Genomic DNA, 24,155 nt, shown 5'->3' with positions numbered 1-24,155 from the left:
AATAAATCATAGCCCAAATTTTATAGCCATAAATGATCAATCTTATGTGCCTTAAAAAATTAAATAGCTGTTTTAGTTTTGTATGCTTTTTTTTTCTTTATAATAAAATTGTATGTTCGTTAAACATGATAAAAATATTGAATAAAAAAATATTTGTAAATTAATTATTCCCATTTTTAGGGTTTTATATAATTATTCAATTTTAACTATTAATATTTGACATTATCATTAATGACCGATAATAGATAGTAATTTATAATTTATTTTTTTTAGTATTGACACGTGATATCCTATATAAAAAAATTAAACTCTTAAAATGATAATAAATAAATTACTAATTAAATATTAAAAATTTTATACTAATTATTTTTTATTACATATTAATAGGAAATTATGTAACTATTTTATAATTCATTTTTTTGTTTAATTAATAAATTAATTTTTATCCATTTTAATAGAAAATTCCTTGTCTAATTCTTAGTTGATTTTCTTTCCTTACTTAATCAATAAATACATCTATATGTAAAGTTGGCAAATTTTTCTTGATACTTTCAAATGGCATGCTGTAAGGAGAAATTGATCTGCCCAAATAATAGCAAATTAACTACTAATTAACTTATAAGAAATTTCATATTTACTACCTTTTGCACAATAATTAATAAAAAATTTCCACTTATATTTGAAGGAAATAATTAACTATTTTTAATTGATTTTCTTTCTTTAATTAATAAATTAATTTTCACCCTTTTTTTTTTTAAAATCAATTATTTCCTAGCTGATTTGCCTTTATTCACTAATTAACAAACTAATTTTTACCCTTATTAATAAGAAATTGCTTAGTTAATTTATACATTAATTAATAACAAATATTTTTATTTAATTATTTTTTACACTAATTTATAAAATATTGAGACATTTTAATTGAATTTCAAAGAAATAAAATCTAAATAATCAATTTTAACAAACCATAGAAACTTGATAATAATTTATTCAAAATCAAAACATTAATAATAACGATATACAGAGCACAATTTGATAGTTGCTAAAAAAAGCAAGCCTTAAGCTTGCACTAAGTGCCATGCCAATAGTAGTTTTTTTTTTTCAATTATTTTTCTTAAAAAATTTCAATTTTATCAGTATTTTGTTGGAAATTAAAAAACAGGGTCACAAGATTTTGGAAATATAATAATACCATTTAATTGGGTTGGGGTAGCGAATAGTTAAGCGGGACGCAGCGATTCCTCCAATATTGGCCAACCATCATTCATCAGGATTCACTCGCTCCTCCCTTCCTCTGCCGTTTTATCTCTTCATTCCATTTTCTTGGGCATAACTTACTCAACTAAAAAATGCCTCTCTTGCCCTCTATTTTTTAAACACTCAGGCCTTTATCTTATAAAAGTGGATTAGACATCTAAAAATTTCAAGAAGAGCATATACGCAGTATTTTCAGGTAAGTCTTTCTTGAAATACTCTGTGAATGATTTTTTTTTTCTTCGAGGCTGCTTGCATTCGATAGCTGTACTCTGTTTTAGTGATAGAGAAGAATACCAAATTCTGGTGTTTAGATTTTTGCTGTTATTTAATTTCAACATTGGCAGAAATTGTGTAAGTATACTTTTTTTTTTTTTAAATTACAGTTAAGAAATGGACAGAAGAGCGTTTGATGATAGAAGAAGAATCGGGACGGTGAAGGCAGCCATTAATCTGTACGGAGAAAGAATTCTTGAGGGTAGTGCTTCACTGAAAAAACCCCAGATGGATTTAACTGAGGTATGATACTACTCACTACACAGAACTGCTAGACCCCCGTTTTCTTTGTTAATCATGTTCAAAATAGTTCAGTTTGGTGTTCTCTTGGTAAATTCTGTGTTTTTGAATTGGTTTTAGAAGTCTTCTTCAACAGCCAGAGAGCTGCACATGGCAAAGAGAGACGTGGTTAGATATAAAGAGAATAGAATGGCTGCACAGTCAGTGAAAGTCCAAGCAGAATCTGAGCTCTCAAATGCTAAAAAGACGGTGAAAGATCTTGCTTTCCAAATTGAGGAATCAACCTCCAAGGCAAAAGCAAGGATGAGAGATATGGAAACTTTGAAGAAGTCAGGTAAGCGCGAAGATAAGGCCTTGAGGGATAGGAGTTTCGAGAGTCATCGATATGCAGAAATGATGAGAGAATTGGAACATGTGAAGCAAGAATTGAGTAAACTTAAGCTTGATATGGCTTCTGTTTTGGAAGAGAAGAAGCGAGCTGAGAAGGAAATTGAAGGCTCAAGTTCTAAATTAACGTCTGATCTGAGCTCTGCAGAAGCACTCAGGAAGGAGATTGAGGAGGTAAATGATGAGCAAGTGCTAGTTGAGTTGGCCGGAATTGAGGCATTGAAAGAGTTTGGAGAAATTGAAGCTCAAAGACAGAAGGAAGCCAATGAATTCTCATTTGAAATGGAGAAAACTAGACATAGAATGAAGGATGTTATCGAAGAGATTGATCACTCCAAAGAGCTTGAATCTAAATTGGCTGTTACATTATCGGATGTGAACGTGCTACAGAATGAACTAAAGCTTGTTAAAGAAATAGAAAAAAAGGTACTGAAAAATGACAGTTTGAAGCATTCGGGAGGTAGTTTTCGAGAAACTGAAAAATTGGGGGATTCAACTTCGCTGAGGTCAGTAACAGAAGAGTTGGGGGCGGCAAAGAAAGAATTGGCTTCAATTAGAGAAGAGGGTTTTCAGTTCATGTCCTCAATGGATATCATAAGGAATGAGCTCAAGCATGTCAGGGAAGAAACATCCATGTTGAAGAAAACAGAAGAAAAGGCAGATTTAACTGTTCAAAATCTAAATTCAAAGCTTCTCAGAGCTAAATCTAAACTGGAAGTTGTGTCTGCAGCTGAGGAAAAGGCTAAATCAATTGTCTCCAATCTGTCTCTGACTCTTGAACAGTTAAAGACAGAAGCAGATGTGGCAAAGAAAGAAAAGGAGCTTATAAGCACAGAAACTGCTAACATCAAGGCGGAAATTCAGAAAACTGAGTCTGAGATAGACAAAACTAAAGAAAGATTGCAGACTACAATGCAAGAACTTAAGGCAGCAAAATTATCAGAAGCTTTAGCTCTTGAGAATCTCCAAAATCTTATTGAGAATACCATGAGAGCCAGAGCTTCTGCTTGTCAACAAAGTTCCTCAATTACCATCTCAAAGTTTGAGTACGAGTACTTAACTGGACGAGCAGTCAGAGCTGAAGAAATTGCAGATAAAAAGGTAGCAGCAGCTCAAGCATGGGTAGAAGCATTGAAAGCCAATGAGAAGGAGATATTGATGAAAATTGAAATAGCTCGTAGAGAAATCCGAGAGACTAGGGTGGAAGAAGAGCAGCAGGTATATAGAACTGAGAGATCACTTTCTGCAAAGAGAGCAGTAGAAGGGGAAATCAGAAACTGGAGACACAAGCGTGAGAAAAACACGCAAGCTGAGAACTTGGAACGACCATTGCAGAGAAAATCAATGAAAAGTAATAACAATTCGACTCCAAGAAAGTCCATGAAAGGTAATGATAATTGGACTCCATCCAAACGTGGCAAGGTTCGCAATTCTGCTTCTCCAGCAGTTAGAACGACTCCTGGATCAACTTCTTTCATTATCAGGAAGAAGAAAAAGGTGATGCCAAATTTAGCCAAGTTTTTTAGCGGCAAGAAAATTGGCAAGCATCCATGAGAGCTTATACACGTGTAATGTTTAAGCTTCTAGCATTGTGAAACAGTTCAAAAAAATTGCTGCATTCAATATGCGTTGCAAGCTAACAGTTCACTTTAGTATGTTTTTGTAATTGGCGTTTGTCTTCCAAGTTTCATCAGTTTCACTTTTATGCATTCGCTTTTAGCAAATGATAAATAAGTCACAAATTATGATTATTTCTTCAACACTTGAACCATTAAGGTAGAATCCATACATATTATGACAAACTTAGCAGACAAATACATGATGAGTTACTATAAGATCCTATCATTATTTGTAAGAAAAAAAATTTAATCGAATTCTCACATAATATATTTAGTTTTTACTTCTTTTAAAATAAATTTTCTTAAATTAAAAAATTCACCATAAAAATTGATTAAAAAATTAATTAAATTGAATTCTTATAAAATTTTAATTAATCAAAAGAATAATGCATTCTTTTTTTTTTTTCGATGGCAATTTTGTATGTTTGATGCGTACTTTATCTAACCAAATAGAACTGGTAAAACACATCCTGTTGGACATTAGATGACTAGGCCGACAGCAAGCGTATCATAATCTATTTTTCATTAATTCTAAACATCGAATTAATTGTATACTTTTGCATTTGGTATAATAATGTGCATATAATTTGAATTAAAGATTAATTCTGACAAAAAAAATTATGAAATTTCTTTTTCTGTAAGAATATACACTAAGTAAATCACTAAATTGTTTTGAAGAATGAGAAATTAAAATTTTATTTGTTGTTGATCAATTACACCCCTCGCCTTCACCTCTGGTGCACCACCCTCGCAAAGGCGAGGTGATAGCTTTTCCTCTGCAATTCTTCGAAGCCAATTGATATGAGGCTTCGTGGTCCTCTTTACAAATTATTAAAGTACGCATAAAATAGATTTACCGGAATAGGTTTGTGGCGTTTCAATTGATTTTGATTGAATCCAAGTATTTGCTCATTTTCTCACCTAGGGATTTATTTCATAATCTAACCACATGGTTGCTAATGTTCATCAATAGCTTCGTGGAAATGGGAAACCCTGACTATTAGGCGGGGTACAGTCAATACCGTGCAGATCCATCTGTTGAACAAATCGACTTCAATCATGTGGAGCCGGACGTGGAAAACAAAATTATTAAAACTCTGCAGTATAATTTTAGTCTACCCACTCTCTTCTTTTTCCTTTGTTGCAATTTTCATTCAAAGGAAAATAAAATTTCCTCTCAATTTGGTTGTTTTTCACAACAGCAATTCAAGGAGAAAATAAGGCTGATCCACTTGTTTCTTCCCTTGTAAGTACAATCTTGGAAAACTTTAATAATCTAGTGCTTGGCGAGTCTGCAATTGTTGGGGGCTTGAGAAGCGAGCTCAAGAATCTTGAAAGCACGTTTAGTACTGTCCAGGCTGTGCTCCAGGATGCAGACGAGAAGCAATGGAATAGTGAGGCTGCGAATAATTGGCTCAGAAAGCTAAACGATGAGGCTTATGATGCTGATGGTGCGCTCGATGAGTTTGCAATAGAATCAGAAGGGCGGAGGCTACGAAGGGATCTAAAAAAACAGATTAAGATTCTTCTTTTCTCTCGATCAAAATCCCCTTGTTTTTATGTAAAGATGGCACATAAATTGGAAAATTAGATGCCATTGCTGGTGAGAAAAATCAATTCCATTTAAGGGAGAGAGTGATGGACATAGAAGTGGATAACTTTGATTGGCGACAAACCAGCTCGCTTGTGAATAATTCAGAAATCTATGGAAGAGACGTGGAGATAGAGGAGCTAATCAACAAGTTGCTTTCCAATTCAGATGATTTTTCTGTTCACGCTATATGTGGCATGGAGGACTTGGAAAGACTACACTTGCTCAATTAGTCTACAACGATGGGAGAGCAGAAAATTATTTTGATTTAAGAATTTGGGTATGTGTATCTGATGACTTTGAGATAGGGAGGTTGACAAGAGCCATTATAGAGTCCATTGATGGTAGCCCTTGAAACAATCAGGAATTAGATCCCTTGCAACGACGCCTCCGAGAAAAGTTGAGTGCAAGGAAATTTTTGCTCATATTGGATGATGTGCGGAAGGAGTATCATGATAAGTGGAATGGATTAAACAATGCATTAAGGTGTGGAGCTAGAGGAAGCGCTCTGATAGTAACTACCCGAATTGAAAAAGTTGCTCTTTTGATGGCCACAGCTCCTGTTCAGCACATGGTTAGATTGTCAGATGATGATTCTTGGGCGTTGTTTGAGCAGTATGCATTTGGGATGAGGAGGGAGAAGTATACCCCCTTGGAGGCCATTGGGAAAGACATAGTCAAGAAATGTGGAGGGTTACCCTTAGCAGTAAAGGCATTGGGAAGCTTGTTGCGTTTTAAAAGAAAAGAATGAGTGGTTATCTATCAAAGAAAGCAATACTTGGGATCTGCCAGATGAAGGAAGAACGATTTTTCCTTCCTTGAATTTGAGTTACGATCATCTACCACCGCATTTGAGGCTGTTAGCATAATTACAGCAATCAGCATGATTATAGGAGATTTGTGTAACATAATTACAGCAATCAGCATGATTATAGGAGATTTGTGTAGCATAATTATAGCAATTATTATTCTTGTCCAAATTAGTTCATATTCTCATGTATAAATAGATGTAATATCTCTGTAAATGAGACACAGACAAATACACAATCCTTTTCTTCATTACTTGTATTCTTTCTTCTAACAAGGTATCAGAGAAATAAAACTTTTATTTATAGTTTTTTTGTGTCTCTCTGCTCTCTCTACAACCTTTTCTTGTTCATTCTTTCATACCTATTATTATAACTTTTTTTTTTTTCTCCTCATCTTGTTATCAATGGAGAAATCTGATATTTCAAAACCTATTGCAGATTGGTTCCAACTATAATCTTTGGGTTCAAGGAATGAAAAGTTTTTGATAGGTCATAAGCTTTGGCGTATTATTCTGGAGATATCACTCGCCGACAAGAGAAACGATGAAAGCGATGCAAAATTTCTTGACCGTCTTGAGGATTGGGATAGTAAAAATCATCGATCATCACTGGTTTCGCAATACCTCTCTCGTCCATCCACATCCGGTTTGCTAATTATGACTCGCAAAAGAAATCAGGATTTTTGGCTAATCGATATCGGACTTGCCCACTATTATCGATTGTGGACTACTCTTCATAATCTGAAACAAGAAGCGAGTCAATGCGGAATGATTTTCTTGCCCGTGTCCAACCTATTTGGAATCAAATATCTCGTGCCAAAATCGGTGAAGATCATCTTCATCTCATTCAAGTTCTAATGGCTCTTCGATCGAATATGAGGCCGTTCGAGCGTCCTGCTACATCGAAATCCACTCCCATCATTGGAAACCGCTATTCAAGAGATTATTTTTGAAGAGACTCGTCTCGGTTTGGATAAAACTCCTCAATTTGAAGTCGCTCTTGCAACTACTCGATCCTCACATCGTAATCGGCAATCAACTCGTAAGAATTGTAATCAAATTGGTCATGCTTTTGCATATTGTCCTACCATAAAATGCGGATATTGTCATGGTTACGGTCATATTCTTGAACATTGTCCCACACGCCTCCAAGATCAAAAGGAGGGCATTCTAAATTCAAGAATGTCTCAAAGCTGGATCTTCCTCATTCTTGCTGCTCATCGAGGGCTCTCTGCCATCACCATGAGTGATCTTGAGGTACTATTCAAACATGTTATCTCTTCTATTTCTCCTGCTGCCATGTATGCCACTCAGGGTAATTCTTATTGGCTTTTTGACTCTGCATGTTGTAATCATATGACCACTAATCTTAAATTCTTGTCTTCTAAACCTGTATCTTCCTTACCACCAATCCATACCGCAAATGGTACTAAAATGAACATCACACATACCGGTCATGTGTCTACCTCAAATCTTCATCTCACGACACCTATTATATCCCTAATTTGGCACTCAATCTTATTTCTTTGGTCGGTTGTGTGAAAAAGGACTAAATGTTATTTTTCTCACCATGGTGTCAGTGCACAGGATCCACAAACGGGATAGATTCTTGGGGAAGGTCGCAGAGTGGGTCGATTATTTGCGCTTACATCTTTACATCTTCCTCAGAGATTTGTGTCTGCAGCTACAATCCCTAATTCCTCCATTCACCAATGGCATCTTCGTCTTGGTCATGCTTCTACCAATAAAATTCAACCTTTAATTTCTCGTGGATTATTAGGATCTACTAAGTTTGAGTCATTTAATTGTTTAAATTGTCACTTGCAAAACAACCTGCATTATCTTTTCCCATAATAATACTACTTCAGACACTCCTTTTGGTTTAATTCATTCTGACATTTGGGGTCCTTCTCCTATTTCTTCAATAAATGGTTTTCGTTATTTTGTAATATTTATTGATGATTATTCTCGGTTTACTTGGATATATTTTTTGAAACATCGATCTGAGTTATCACAAATTTACATCACATTTGCAAAAATGATTAAAACTCAATTCTCTTGTGACATTAAAATTCTCCAAATAGACAATGCCATGGAATATCGGGATTCTTCTTTGCTTCAGTTTCTTAGTCAACAAGGCACCGTTGTTCAACGTTCTTGTCCTCACACCTCTCAACAGAATGGGCGAGCCGAACGCAAGCATCGCCATATTCTTGATTCTGTACGTACTCTTCTTCTTTCTGCCTCATGTCCAGAAAAATTTTGGGGAGAAGCAGCTATTCATTATCTTTATGTTATTAATCGTCTTCCTACCTTGGTTCTTCATAATTTATCTCCTTTTGAAAAGTTGTTTGGACAACCTCCTGACTATTCCATCCTTAAACCTTTTGGATGTGTTTCTTTTGTTCTTTTACAACCTCATGAACATACCAAATTAGAACCCCGTGCTCGTCTATGTTGTTTTCTTGGTTATGGCATTGAACACAAAGGGTATCGTTGTTGGGATCCTGTTTCTAATAAGTTACGCATCTCTCGTCATGTTATTTTTGGGAAAATACTATGTTCTCTTCTCTTTCCAAATTTCATCACTCACAATCGACTCTCTATTTTTCACCGACTCTCCAAAGAGTTGTTTCCAAGTCCTGATCCAGTGATTGTGATGTGCTCAATATTAGCCCAACTACACTGCCTCGTTGAATCAAGGCTGATTGTTGATCCAGACTGCGCTGCATCTCCTCCTAGCACTACTCTTCGTCGTTCTACCCGTGTAAGAGAAACTCCTCATTATCTTTCCGATTTTCATTGTTACTCTACTATTGCAACCCTTCATGAGCCTCATTCTTATCGTGAGGCATCGACCCTCTTTGGCGCAAGCTATGACCGATGAACTTGGGCTTTAGAGAAAACTCATACTTGGGATTTAGTTGAACTTCCACCAAACAAGACTCTATTGGTTGCAAATGGATTTACAAAATCAAGACCCGCTCGATGGAACTATTGAACGCTACAAAGCTCGCTTAGTAGCCAAAGGTACACTCAAGAGTATGGTATCGACTATGAGGAAACTTTTGCTCCAGTGGCGATTAACATCTATTCGCGATCTCTTAGCTATTGCTGCTTTTCGTAAATTGAAACTTTTCGAGATGGATGTTAAAAATGCTTTTCTTCATGGTGATTTAACAGAAGAGGTTTATATGCATCCTCCTCCTGGTTATCATTCTCCTCATAAGGTTTGCAAACTTCGGCGAGCCTTATATGGATTAAAACAAGCTCCCAGGGCCTGGTTTGCCAAATTTAGTTCCACTCTTGCTCAACTTGGTTTTCTCTCTAGTCCACATGATTCTGCATTATTCACTCGTCGAACTGACAGTGGTATTGTTCTTCTGCTGCTTTATGTTGATGATATGATAATAACAGGAGATGATTCATCTGGTATTTTAGAGTTACAACATTATCTCAATCAACATTTTGAAATGAAAGACCTGGGTTCTCTCAGCTATTTTTTGGGCCTTGAAGTTTCTCAAAATTCTGATGGCTATTATCTATCTCAAGCCAAGTATGCATCCGACTTACTTTCTCGGCGAGCATCATCGATAGCAAAACAGTATCAACCCCATTGGAGCTCAATTGCAAACTTACACCTCTTGATGGCACTCCTCTTGATGATCCTACTTTATATCGACAGCTTGTCGGGAGTCTTGTTTATCTCACAGTTACTCGACCTGATATTTCATATCTTTGTTCATCCGTCACCGGTTTATGTCTGCTCCTCGCTCAACTCATTTCTCTGCAGTACTTCGAATCCTTCGTTATATCAAAGGCACTCTTTTTCATGGTTTGCACTTTTCCGCTACCTCCTCCCTAGTATTATCTGGCTACTCGATCTTGATTGGTGGTGATCGGCGGATCGTCGCTCTACAATCGTTATTGTTTCTTCTTGGGTAATTCTCTTATCTCTTGGCGTAGCAAAAGCAAAGCTGTTGTTGCACGTTCTAGCACGTAATCTGAATATCGTGCTCTTCCGATGCTACATCCGAATTACTTTGGTTACGGTGGTTATTAAGCGATTTGGGTGTCACTCATTCTTACGCCACAATACTTCATTGCGATAATAGAAGTGCCATACTGATTTCTCATAATGATGTATTTCATGAGCGTACCAAACACATCGAAATTGATTGTCATTTTATGCGTCATCATGTTGCTCATGGCACCATATGTTTGATTCCTATCTCCTCTGTCAAACCGATATATTCACCAAAACGCATCCTCCCGCTCGCTTTCGGGATCTCTTAAGCAAACTCAAGTTGGCTTTGTGCTACCACCTTGAGTTTGAGGGGGTGTTAGCATAATTACAAAGAATCGGCATGATTATAGGAGATTTGTGTAACATAATTACGAGAATCGAGATGATTATAGGAGATTTGTGTAGCATAATTATAGCAATTATTATTCTTGTCCAAATTAGTTCATATTCTCATGTATAAATAGATGTAATATCTCTGTAAATGAGACACAGACAAATACACAATCCTTTTCTTCATTACTTGTATTCTTTCTTCTAACAGAGGCAATGTTTGTCCTTTTGCTCTATATTTCCAAAAGATTATGTCACGAAAAAGGGTCAATTGATTGAGTTGTGGATAGCAAATGGCTTTGTTTCTTGTAGAGGACAGATGGATTTGCATATGGGTCATGAGACATTCAGTGAACTAGTTTTGCGGTCATTTTTTGAAGGCGTCAGGGAGAATTCCCATTGTGACAAAACGTGTAAAATGCATGATCTTGTCCATGATCTTGCACAATCAGTTGCGAAACACCAGTGCTGTTTGATTGAAACCAGCAAGGCATTGGAAGTTCCCAAAGGTGTTCGTCATTTTACTATTCATAATAGAAAATATTTGCTACCTATTGTTGGGATTGAGGACCTTCAAAAGTTCAATCACTGAGCTCATTTCCTTGTGCTTCGCCAGACCACGCGCGATGATATTCTTCCCCACTCTGGACAGAAGCATCTAAGAGCCTTGCAGTTGGATGGCTATATTTTTTAAGAAATAGCCTATGTCAATTGGTAAGTTGAAACACTTGAAATATCTAGATATTTATTCGTCTGAGATCGAAACTCTGCCTGATTCAGTCACCTCGCTCCAAAAGCTTCAAACACTAAATCTCCGTTTTTGTTTACGTCTTCGTAAGTTGCCAAATGGTATGAAGCACATGAAAAATCTTATATATCTCGACGTCACAGGCTGTGATTCACTTGTTTATATGCCTGTTGGAATAGGGCAGCTGACTTTTCTGCGAAAGCTTAGCATGTACATTATGGACAAGGATACTGGTCATCAGATAGGGCAGCTGAAAGAATTGAATCTTGAGGACAAGTTGAGCATCGAAGATCTTGACAATGTGAAAAATTTAAAAGACGCCAGAAGTTCTAATTTGATGCGAAAGAAAAATCTTGTATCTCTAGAGTTAATATGGAAAGGAGGCAATGGGAGCAACAACTCAACAGACAAAAATGAAGAGACTCTCTGTGGCCTGCAACCCAATTCAGATTTAAAGAAGTTGAGCATAGTTGGATAAGTAGGTTCAAAGTTTCCCAATTGGATGATAGACTTGCTAAAACCAAATCTAGTGGAAATCTCATTAGGAGATTGTAGCAGATGTCAACATCTTCCACCTTTTTTGAAGCTGAAGTTTCTCAGCCAAATTATCTGGAATGCATGCTGTGAAGTAAATTAATAGTGAGGTATATGGAGATGAGGAAAGCTCATTCCCATTGTTGAAAAGCTTGAGTCTCAATGGTATGGTTAGCTTAGAGGAATGGGCAATGGTGGCTGAAAGAGATATTTTCCCTTACCTTGTTAAATTAACTCTGGCTAATTGCCCTAGGCTGGTGGAAGCACCAAGTATACCATCCGTCAAAACATTAGAAATTGGTGGAAGTGAAACGTTACTTGGATCAATTCGGAATTTTACTTCCATTACCTCCTTTGGATATATAACTTTCCCAAGGTGACACATCTTCCCACTGGAGTGCTACAAAACCACATGCTCCTCCAGAGCTTGGGAATTTCTGTTATAAATAGCTTGTATGTTAGATAGTATAGAGAGAGAATTTCTATATTGTTAAAATATAAGATAGTGAAGAAATGACAAGAGTGAAATGTGTATAGAATTATATATATATAAATAAATATATATTATTCTATTATGGCTCTTAGCATGTGTATGTGTGAAATAAAATAATTATCTTATTTTAATTTCCGTAAATAAATTATAAATAGATGTATTTATTAACAAGTACATATGTTTATTAATAAACAGACATGTCAATTCTATATAAACAGTCACAACTATTTATAAGTGTCTGTTAATAAACAGATATGTCTTTTACATAAACAGTTGTATCTATTTGAGATAGATAGATATGTCTATCTAGAAAAGGCGTCATAACTTTTCATTCTTTATAAATATGAATGAGTTTTTTAATCAAGAAAAATACTACTTCTACTTCTTATTCTTTTCTTCTTGTCTCTCTAAATTCGGTTCGTATAAAGAGTTCTTAAAGGAAATCTTCAGGAGTTGCTGTCTGCAGATTTTAGGCTTTGTTGTATCCTGGAGGTATATTGATATAACCTTGCAGCAATTTAGTGGGGGTAATTAATACCTTAAAGATAGTGATTTATCACGCATCAAAGCCTATTCTACACCCACTGCTACAACAATTTTAAGGTATTAATCGCAATGGAGTCTAAGGCTGTTTTCGTGATGAATCAAGAGTTCGTAAAACTTGATCGTTTTAAGGAACAAATTATGTTCACTAAGAAGGTGAAAGCAGATTCAAAAAAGAAGATGAATTGCCATGCAGAGGTCATATTCTTAACAACTCATCAGATAGGCTATAAGATTTGTTGACCTTTGTCAAGTCTCCAAAGAAAATCTGAAATTCGTTAGAATTCGAATACAATAAAAAAAAATGTATAGATAAATTTCTCATTATGAAATATTTTGAATTCTAAATACTTGATAATATGCTTGTTATGGATAAGTCCATGAGTTGCATATCTTTGTTTCAAAGTTTAAGGATTTGAAAGTGGTAGTTCCTAAATTACTGCAATTAGGAGGAATAATAGCACATTATACTTCTAGTTTGAATGATTATAGGAATAAATTACTGTATGCTACATACGACTTTTCTCTTAAACAGATTCAAAAACACTTACACATTAAAAGTTTTTTATGTGATAATTTGTCTTTATGTTGATGACATGCTTATAATTAGAAGAAATATAAGGTTATATTATGATACTAAAGCTCATGGTGAATGTGTTAAAGAATATAATAAGATTTATGTGCATAAGTCGGAAAATACTTTTTATATGCATAAATCCTAATTCATATTGATTGTGTCTATCACTAACTAGGTGGGGATATTGTTAAAAATATTAGTGATAAGAAAATTTGTCTCATTTTGAAAAAATTATGTCTATTCATTAAAAGGCATCAAAATGAACTATTTATTACCGATAGTTATATCTGTTTTAAAATGTGTAAATGAACAAATAAAATTGTTCTAAGAGATACAAAGTGAATGGTTGTATCTATTCTAAGAGGAATAAGTTAATGGTTGTATCTTTTCTACGAGGTATAAGTGAACGGTTGTATATGTTCTAAGAGGTATAAGTGAATGGTTGTATCTATTCTAAGAGGTATAAGTGAACAGTTGTATATGTTCTAAGAGGAACATATGTAATTATTCTAAGAGATACAAAGTGAACAGCTGTATCTGTTGTAAAATCTATAAGTGAACAGATATAATTGTTCTAAGAGATATAAAGTGAACGGTTGTATCTGTTGTAAAAGGTATAAGAGAATAGATGTAATTGTTATAAGGGATACGAAGTGAACTATTGTATCTATTCTAAAAAGTGTAAGTGAACAGATGTAATTATTCTAATAGATACAAAGTGAACTATTGTATCTATCTAAAAAGTGTAAGTGAACAGATGTAATTATTCTAATAGATACAAAGTGAACTGTTGTATATGTTTGAAGAGATGCAAATGCTTTATAAATAGCAGTTTGGAAAAAGAATCTATTAACTTTTCTTTTTTGTCTATTCTCTTCATTTTTACCTACAATCAACATTATTATTCTTTAATTTATTCATGGGAGAATTTTAAAATTGCTGTCTAGATTTATATTTTAGTTATTATCCTTGAGAGATCCGCCTAAACTACAAAGCTGTAACATAGTGGGGATTTTACTCTTTGTCAATTTCATTATATTAAAGAAAGCAAATACTTTATATGATATTTATTGCAAATTGACTGAAAATTTTGGTAGAATAATTACTCAAATTGAGTGTACTAGTGCTATTGGTAGCTTAATATATGTTATGCATTACACTACTCCTGATATTGCTTTTGCAATATGTAAATTGTCAATATATACTAATAATCCTAGTGTGGACTATTGGAAAGAAATTTCAAGGGTTTTTGGATATTTAAAAAAGGAATTATAAACTTTAGATTATTCTGCGATAAATTTTTAATTTTGTTAAAACCATATAAAGAGTTGTATTCATGCAAAGAGTTGTGTTTCTTGGCTAAAAGATGTAACAAAATTAAAAGATATTATTCTTCTTAATAGTTACATGCATGAAAAGATGAATTTATTGGCAAAAAGATTGATACTTTTTTAGTAGTAAAAATAAGAGCCTTACAAGTCATTTGTAAGAAGTGATAAAAGGACAAATGAGTATGCATTTGTGTATGTGTGTGTGTGCAAGTTTAGCTTGATTCTTTATTTTTGGATGCTCTCATTTTAAATAAGTTATGGAGTAATTTATTTCTGTAAATAAGGTACATATTTAGACTGTGAATTATTTATGTAGTTCATGTTATAAACATATGATTATATGGTTGACTAGTGAAACAAATATGGTGGAGATTCTAGGGTTATACAAATGCCAATTGGATAAGTAGTACTAAGAATAATAAGTCAACCTTTGGTTGAGTGTCCACTTTAGTTCGAGATTGTGTTTCTTGGGCATCAAAGAAATAAACTTATATAACTCATTCTATGGTAGAATCCGAATTTATAACTTTGGTGAATGTTGGTAAAGAAGCAGAATGGCTGAGAAACTTACTATTGGATATTAAGTTATGGCCACAACCTGTGCCATCTATTTTTTTATATTGTGATAGTCAAATCATGATAGCTAAAGCTTATAGTTAAATATACAATTGAAAGTATATACATATAAGCTTAAGACATGAAAATGTAAGACAATTAGTCTCTAATGGTGTTATTACCATGTTTATGTTAAATCCTATAATAATCTAGCAAATCCTTTAATAAAAGGGCTCTCGAGAGTTATGATCATAAGTACATGTGCTGATTAGGATTTAGAATAAATTTACTACTGATGGGAACCCTACTTTATAGTATTACTACTAAATAAAGTTTAAAGGGTAACAATAAGTCATTAGTAAATGTTATAATTAAGTAATTAGTGTACGAAGTTAATGGAATGAGGATGAGTATTTATACTCTTAATGAAGTTTAATATTAATACAAAAGAAACTTCACCTATACGAACATAGAAAGTGGTGCCGCTTCAACAAAAGTGAGAATAACTTTTGTAAATGTTCATGAAAATAGGAGATAGCACAAGGCCATATTCATGCTAAAATTTTGATGAACTTTTTAAGTCGAACTAATTGATTCGTGTGTGTAATATTTCCAGTTCTATTTATTAAGAATCTAGGTTTAAGCTAAGGTGTAACACCCTCACTGTAGCAATTCCGTACATTCTACTGTTCCGGTGACCGGTGTCGGTCTGGACAGTTAGAACGTTTGGAAAATTATTTAGACTAGAGTGAGGAATCATAAATAACTCAAATATTAATAAGAAAAATTTAGGAAAAATTTTAGAAATAAAATACAACAAAGTTAAATGAGCCGGTGCCCTAACAATGGGTAACCCAGTGGGAAGTTACGGTCTTCGCAACTAGAAGCCCTAAACCCGGGAGTTAATATCATAAAATGTAATTAGTCTTTAACTAAACAGTAAGTTAGTAATTATTTATTTCTTATAGGCATAATAATTAGGAAATTTTTATTTTTATTTGTATATTATATTTTCTTTTATTACTGGCACCACTAAGCTTTATGCTTAGCGCGTCACTTTTGTAATGCGTAGGTACTGAAGATTTGGCCAAAGAGCCCTGCAGACCACAAACTGGGTGAGACTTGTATATAGATTTACATAGTATCCATGTCACCTCATAGACTACAGTGCATTAGTAGGACACTAGGTCCCATTTTGGTATTTTGTACTGTTTGTATTTTGTAATTAAAATTTTATTTTCTCATGTATAAATTGAAACTCATGTAATATATTTTAGTATTAATACAAATATTTGTAATTTTAAGGAAGGATAAAAATGATTAAGATAAAATATGGTGTTCCGGTACACTTTGTGACATATCTTACTCTGCTACACTGTAGACGGGTAAGGGGTGTCACATAAGGCCATAATGATTTCTTTAGAACTTTGAAATACTTACACTAAGAAAAAGTTTAAATCGAAAGATACTTTTCATTATGTATGAAACAATGGGATCTAACAATACAAGCTAAGTGGGGGATTGTTATAAATAGATTGTATATTAGATAATATAGAGAGAAAATTTCTATATTGTTAAAATATAAGATAGTGAAGAAATGACAAGAGTGAAATATGTATAGAATTATATATATATATATATATTATTCTATTATGGCACTTGGCACGTATATGTGTGAAATAAAATAATTATCTTATTTTAATTTCCGTAAATAAATTATGAATAGATATGTTTATTAACAAGTAGATATATCTATTAATAAATAGACATGTCAATTCTATATAAATAGTCATAATTATTTATATATATCTGTTAATAAACAGATATATCTTTTACACAAACAGTTGTATCTATTGGAGATAGATAGATGTGTCTATCTAGAAAACCCGCCATAGCTTTTCATTCTTTATAAATATGGATGAGTTTTTCAATCTAGAAAAATACTACTTCTACTTCTTATTCTTTTCTTATAGTTTCTCTAAATTTGGTTCGTATAAAGAGTTCTTAAGGGAAATCTCCAGGAGTTGCTATCTGCAGATTTTAGGCTTTGTTGTATCCTGAAGGTATATTGCCATAACATTGCAGCAATCTAGTTGGAGCAATTAATACCTTAAACATAATGATTCATCACGCCTCAAAGCCTATTCTACACCCACTGCTACAACAATTTCCATACTGTGTGGTCTGGTCCTGCTGACAAATCAGTTAGATAACCTATTTACTCTTAAATTCTTCACACTTTCTAGTTGCTATGAACTTGAAAGCTTGCCACAAGGTCTTTAAAACCTCAGCTCTTTGGAGACGCTACTTATAAGCAAGTGTGGCCTTGTAACCTTACCAGTCGATGGATTATGTGGGTTAACTTCACTTGGTCGTTATATATTCAGTCATGCCATAGATTGAGGTCTTTATCTGAGGGAATGGGATACTGACTGCGCTTGCGTATTTGATTATCAGTGGATGTTCGGAGCTGCATTTGCTGCCAGAGAGTATCGGACATCTGATTGGTCTTCGAAGACTGGAGATCTATGACTGCAATGGATTGTCTTCTCTGCCAAATCAGATACGATATCTCTCAGTATTTCATCAATTGAAGATTGGCCGATGCCGCAATTTAATGTGTTTGCCAGAAGGGATACAGTATCTCAAGAAGCTAAGAGATTTGAGAATTGATGATTGTCCACATCTGGAGAGGCAGTGTCAAAAGAGAGAGAGGAGAGGACTTGCCAAAGATAGTTCATATCCCTGAAATATGGATCAATGATCATATTATATAGTAAAGCCCTCTGTAATTATTGTAGACTGAAATTTCTATGTTTTCTCTTCTATTATTGGCGAGCTCAGTTTTTGCTATTACTTCTGCTTCTTCATTTGTTTTTTTTTTTTTAAGAATCTTCTAATTACATTAAAATAAGCAGTTTGTGATTTATTATCATCAAATAATAGTAGGTCATATTGAATTCCTTGCATTGCAAATGTTTCTGCCAAAAAAAATATATCTTCTGGCATATAATCTTGATTACATTATAATTTAGATTACGTTATTTAGTAATATAAGAAATATAATCAATTATGTAATATAATTATCATTATATATAAAAATAAATAAAATTTACTTATTTTAATTTTTTTATTTATTGTCAATATTATCACCACCATTATTTGTTACTGCTATTATCACCACCACTATTAATACCACTATAACCATCACCCTATTACTATCATCGCTAGACTATTACTTCACTTTGCCGCCACCACCACCACCACCATCTAATAATTGCTATTGCTACCGCCGCTGCCACCACCAATACTTAGCCATCATTGCCACTCAATTATCAATACCTATAATTACTATCATTTATTAGTAATACTATAAATAAATTAAATATTAATATTAAAATTATTATTATATTATACTAATATTTTTATTTTATAATTAAAAATAAAAATATAATGATAATTATATTATATTATATTATAAATTTAATTGCATTACATAATTGATTATATTGTATCATATTACGCTCTACTAAACTAACATAAGAGCATTAGTGGGAAAATCCGAGGGAAAAATATAAAAACAAGAAATAGATCTAGAGATAAGCCGTGAAGAATCCTGAGATTAATTCGAGAGCACAATGAAAAAAAAATTATAAAGATCAAAGCAAGAATGAAGAAATGATAGAAATCAAGGAGAGAAACGTCTTTTTATAAACAAACTATTGGGCAATATTCAAATTAGGATGCCCAATCCCTGTTTATAATTGAATTGCCAGGATGAAATGATTTGACCTTCAAAGTATATTAATTTCCTTTTCTGTCCCTTTAAAAGCACGAAAAATACAGTCTAGTTATGACAAGAAGCTGCAAAATTTTGCTTGTAATTATTAGGGATGGGGCAGGTTTTTCTAATTAGAAACCTAAATCAAATTAGGGTTTATTTATAAACGTGAGAACTAGTTGAAGTGATTTTCTAATAAAAAGAAATTCTCTAGATCTTGAGGTAAATTTTAATAATTGTCCCTGAACTAATTTAGTTGTAAAATTACAGTCTCTCTACTTAAAAATATAATATAAAACTCAATCAACTTTCAAATTTTACACAATAAAATCTCTTTAACATTTAATTACCTGTTTTTTAGTTAGACGGACAGTTCTATTATGGAGTTTAGTAAGTATTTCTCTTTTCTCTCTAAAGTCATATGTAAATTGAATCATTCTTTTCTCTATAGACAGAATAATTTTTCATACATAAAGAGAATAATTTTACACTTTATATAAGAGATGTGAGAGAAATGTTGATTAAATACCATTTAGAGCTATTCACATCAGTTTCTAACTGAAAAATCAATAAATGAAAGTTATGGAAATTTTATTGTGTAAGATTTGAAAATTTATGAGGTTTTATATTACATTTTAAAATTAAAGAACTGTAATATTACAGCTATATAAGTTCAAGAATAGTTGTTAAAATTTATCTTAGCCCTTATGATGTTGCTTTTAAAAACCATATATAGAAGCAAGAATACCTTCAAATCACTTTTTAAATATTTCTATGGGTTCACTCTTCTGTTGAGAGGTAGATTTGTTTGCATTAGGATGGAAAGCTTGAACAAGATGAATTTTTCAAATCCCGCGTAAAGGGAGGAATGTGATTTGATTTCAGGACCAATGACTTTTGCGATGGAGATAACTTTTTCTTGTCTTTTATGAGCAAATCCCTTTTCCTATTTATTAAGAAACTAATAATTAAAAGTTTCACTTTTTTTTAGTCAAAATCAAATCTAATTAAATTTAAATTAAAAGTTATCAATTTATTGAATCCAAAAATTAAGTTATTTAAAACTTAATTGCAAATCCTCTAAAAGCTTAGGAATAAGTGGAGCTTTATTCCAAATTTCCGCTACCATATACATAGTCAAACAATCCTAGCAAATTATGCTGTATTTTTATGCAACAAATAACGCCACCAATCACGCTATAACTGGATATGAAGACCACTGTCCAAAGGTGTCAACAACCTGATTGCTTTTCTCTGAAATTTAGACCGCGTTCAATTGCTAAAGTTCTCCAGCTTGAAATCTGAAAACACCTAAAACAACTCTATTTATTGACACCTAATGATTAGTCATTAATCAGAAATTTTTGTATAAAATAACAAGTAATTATGCATTATAAAATAGACATTAAGAATAATAATTTTTTTAAAATTTAATTAACTATGATGAATTATTAGAATCATTTACACGATTCTGAAAAAATACAGCATGCCATGCTTTGGCTTTTAACTCCATTGCTCAAAATACTCAAGAAACGGTATCATTACTGTAAGCTGATAGGGATCCATCTCAAATACTTGGAAGTAAATTCAACTGGGGCCCTGAATCTGATTGCCACTTTAGGTGGCTTTGCACTTTGCTTTGACCTATTTTCTCCCTGTCAGTACTTTTAGCCAGCAACTGACAGCTTTTTTACAAGTTCACAATTCATATGTAAGGTACCAGAAAAGCCAGAGTCTTACAGAGATTCTCTCACAGCTTTCAATCTTCTCTGCAATTTCTTGTGCAAAATATGTTGCCTTTGCTAGTTTTCTTCATATCCCATTGTATTGCACTTGCTAGTTCTTTAAATGATGAAGGCCTTGCTCTTCTATTCTTCAAACAATCCTTAGGGAACTCCACTGCCGGTTGTCTGGATAACTGGAACTCGTCAGACACCAACCCGTGTTCGTGGTATGGAGTTCGATGCAAAGAAGGACGAGTCATTTTTCTCAATATTCCAGATAAAAGACTTTATGGATTCCTATATCTCGACACCGGGAGGCTCGCTTCTCTTCGCTATCTTAATCTCAAGAATAATTACTTTTATGGAAGCTTGCCGGTTGACCTCTTTAGTGCAACAGGGTTAACAAGCTTGGTCCTCTCAGGAAATTCATTTTTCGGGCCAGTTCCTGTCGAGATAGGGAACCTCAAGGACCTGCGGATCCTTGATCTTTCACAGAATTCTTTCAATGATTCAGTACCTTCATCTCTTCTTCAATGTAAGAAATTGAAGCAGCTTTTCCTCACTCAAAATAGCTTCACCGGTTCTCTACCAGATGGGTTCGGAACCAGTTTGGTAATGCTTCAGAAACTTGATCTTTCATTCAATATCTTTAGTGGTTTGATCCCCAGCGACCTAGGCAATTTGTCGAGCTTGCAAGGAGTGCTTGACCTATCTCACAATCTTTTCAATGGTTCAATCCCAGCAAGTCTAGGAAATCTTCCTATATCAGTTTATATCAATCTTTCTTACAACAATCTCAGCGGTGCCATACCACTAAATGATGTTCTACTGAATGTAGGACCAACAGCTTTTATGGGCAACCCTCTCCTCTGTGGGATCCCATTGAAAATTGTGTGCCCTGCAAAACCAGAACCCTTACTATATGAACCTACTCAAATTTTTCCAAGAGGCAGCTCTGGCCGGGGCCGATGTTTTGTGATTACAATTGTTGCCTGTACAGTGTTGGGAATTTGTTTCATCAGTGTGCTGTTCTCCTATTGGTATAGGAAATTCTATGTTTGTAAAGGGGGCAAACGTGTCAAGGAAAGTAATTTTGAAGAGAAATCGATAGTTAGAAAGGAAATGTTCTGCTTCAGAACAGATGACTTGGAGTCTCTATCAGAAAATATGGAGCAATGCATTTTCATACCCTTAGACTCACAGGTTAAATTTGATCTCGAACAACTTCTGAAAGCTTCTGCTTTTCTTCTGGGAAAGAGCAGAATAGGAATTGTCTATAAAGTTGTTCTTGAAAAGGGAACGACTGTAGCAGTTAGAAGACTGGAAGATGGAGGTTCTCAAAGGTACAGGGACTTTCAAGCTGAAGTGGAATCAATTGGAAAGATTAGGCATCCAAACATAGTCAGTCTTCTGGCTTATTGCTGGTGTATCAATGAGAAGCTGCTAATCTATGATTACATGCCCAATGGTGAACTTGCCACAGCAATTCATGGTTAGTTTCCTAAAACAAAGAAAGTTTTCTCTTTTATATCCTTTTTCTACGTTTTTAAATCTTTTACATGCTTGATACATTAAAATAGCCTCGTCAGAAAAGCAGGAGAAGGCTGTAAACAATGCGCTAAGGATACCTTTTACATGTTTCCATATGATCAGAGATTCACAATTGTTCGTTAACTAACGGTTCTTGTTCCTAAAATCTGACCAGGAAGAACAGGATTGATATACTTCAAACCTCTTTCTTGGTCTACTCGTCTTAGAATCATGAAAGGAGTGGCAAAGGGATTGGCTTTTCTACATGAATTCAGCCCCAAAAAGTATGTCCATGGAAATCTAAAGCCTAGCAATATTTTGCTTGGAGAGAAGATGGAACCAAGAATCACTGATTTTGGACTTAATCGTCTAGCTTACACAGCTGAAGAATCACTAGTAGTTAATTTAGAACATATGGCAAGGGGCACACCACAACAAGGGTCTCCATATGCGCTCACAGCAACAAATTCAAGCCCAATTATGTCTTACTATGAAGCTCCTGAGGCCTCAAAATCCTCCAAGCCATCACAGAAGTGGGATGTTTATTCATACGGGGTAATTTTACTGGAGATGATTTCTGGGAAGTCACCAGTTACGCAGACAGGTTCATCAGAAATGGGTCTTGTTCAATGGATTCAGCTTAGCACAGAAATCAAGCCACTCTGTCATGTGTTAGATCCTTTCTTGGTTCATGATTTGGAGAAGAGAGATGAGATGATTGCAGTACTTGACATCGCTCTAGCCTGCGTTCACATCAGCCCTGATAAGAGACCTTTAATGAGGATTGTGAGTGATACTCTGGAAAGATTGGCCTCTTTCACTTGAGCAAATCATCGCATTCTTTGAAGAAACAGATTCGGGGTTCCTAGTTTTCCTCTGCAATGGGTGCATTCTTCCCATCTGTCCAGTGTCCACTACCAATTTTCTGTGTATGTTTGTCCTGTAGGATGGTTTTGGGTTAAGGCATTTTGCCACTACATGCCATGTATATATGAGTATGACTCCTAGCTACAGTTTCTATTATTCTAAATCAATAATAAACAGTTTTGTTATTACTTTCAAAAGAACTGGTACATATTTTGGTGCTTATACCATGGAATATCAAGCAAAATCATTTTCTCTTTTTAGTTATCTGTTCCTGCAAAAATGAGAGGCATTCAATTATTAGTCAAGCAATTTCATTTAATTTACTAGGGTTAAACAATATCATAAAAGGAGACCAATTAGGAAGGAATAGGATAGGAGGAGGATTAGGGTTGGTACTTGGAATGTTAGATCACTTACAGGAAAATTAATAGAGCTTGTGGATATATTGGAAAGGAGAATGGTGAATATTGCTTGCATTTAGGAGACTAAATGGGTAGGAGAGAAAAGGAAAGAAGTGGGTAACTCAGGGTACAAACTGTCGGTTTACCGAAAAGGAGAGAAACAAGAATGGAGTGGGTATAATCATAGACAGGACATTGAAAGACGCTGTAATAGCTATGACAAGAGTAGGAGATAGAATTATACTAGTAAAGCTAGTATTAGAAGGAAAAACAATAAACATAGTTAGTGCTTGTGCCCACAAATAGGACTAGATAGTGAGAGTAAACAAAAGTTTTGGAAAGATATGGATGATTTAATACAAAGCATACCGAATGAAGAGAATATTTTCATTGGTGGAGATTTGAATGGACATGTAGAAAGTGATAGGTAAGGCTATGAGAATGTTCATGGAGGCTTTGGTTTTGACAATCAAAATGAAGAGGCAAAAAGTATCCTGAATTTTGCTATGACATACGACCTAATACTAGCAAATACATAC

The 24,155-nt window shown here is 34.1% G+C and overlaps 2 protein-coding genes and 1 pseudogene across 3 annotated transcripts; all 3 read left to right on the top strand.

Moving 5' to 3' along the window:
• The first annotated feature begins 1,232 nt into the window (after positions 1–1,232).
• Positions 1,233–3,862, top strand: LOC110666819 (protein PLASTID MOVEMENT IMPAIRED 2). 2 transcript variants are annotated; one of them, XM_021827447.2, is made up of 3 exons: positions 1,233–1,453; positions 1,641–1,773; positions 1,894–3,862. In XM_021827447.2, exons 2-3 carry the CDS (start codon positions 1,648–1,650, stop codon positions 3,709–3,711), a joined length of 1,944 nt encoding a protein of 647 aa, XP_021683139.2. In that variant the 5' UTR covers positions 1,233–1,453; positions 1,641–1,647; the 3' UTR covers positions 3,712–3,862. The 2 variants fall into 2 exon arrangements, with proteins under 2 accessions (XP_021683139.2, XP_021683138.2); XM_021827446.2 differs by having other exon boundaries at positions 1,891–3,862.
• Positions 3,863–5,366: 1,504 nt separating this feature from the next.
• LOC110666826 (putative disease resistance protein RGA3) lies at positions 5,367–12,319 on the top strand (annotated as a pseudogene).
• Positions 12,320–20,582: 8,263 nt separating this feature from the next.
• LOC110666824 (receptor protein kinase-like protein ZAR1) lies at positions 20,583–23,403 on the top strand. Its single transcript, XM_058138278.1, has 2 exons — positions 20,583–22,310; positions 22,524–23,403. Exons 1-2 carry the CDS (start codon positions 20,885–20,887, stop codon positions 23,171–23,173), a joined length of 2,076 nt encoding a protein of 691 aa, XP_057994261.1. The 5' UTR covers positions 20,583–20,884; the 3' UTR covers positions 23,174–23,403.
• The last annotated feature ends 752 nt before the right edge of the window (positions 23,404–24,155 follow it).

This window comes from Hevea brasiliensis, chromosome 16 (assembly GCF_030052815.1).
Source record: "Hevea brasiliensis isolate MT/VB/25A 57/8 chromosome 16, ASM3005281v1, whole genome shotgun sequence".
Classification (NCBI taxonomy): Eukaryota; Viridiplantae; Streptophyta; class Magnoliopsida; order Malpighiales; family Euphorbiaceae; genus Hevea; species Hevea brasiliensis.
This window is presented reverse-complemented; position numbering and strand designations above follow the sequence as displayed.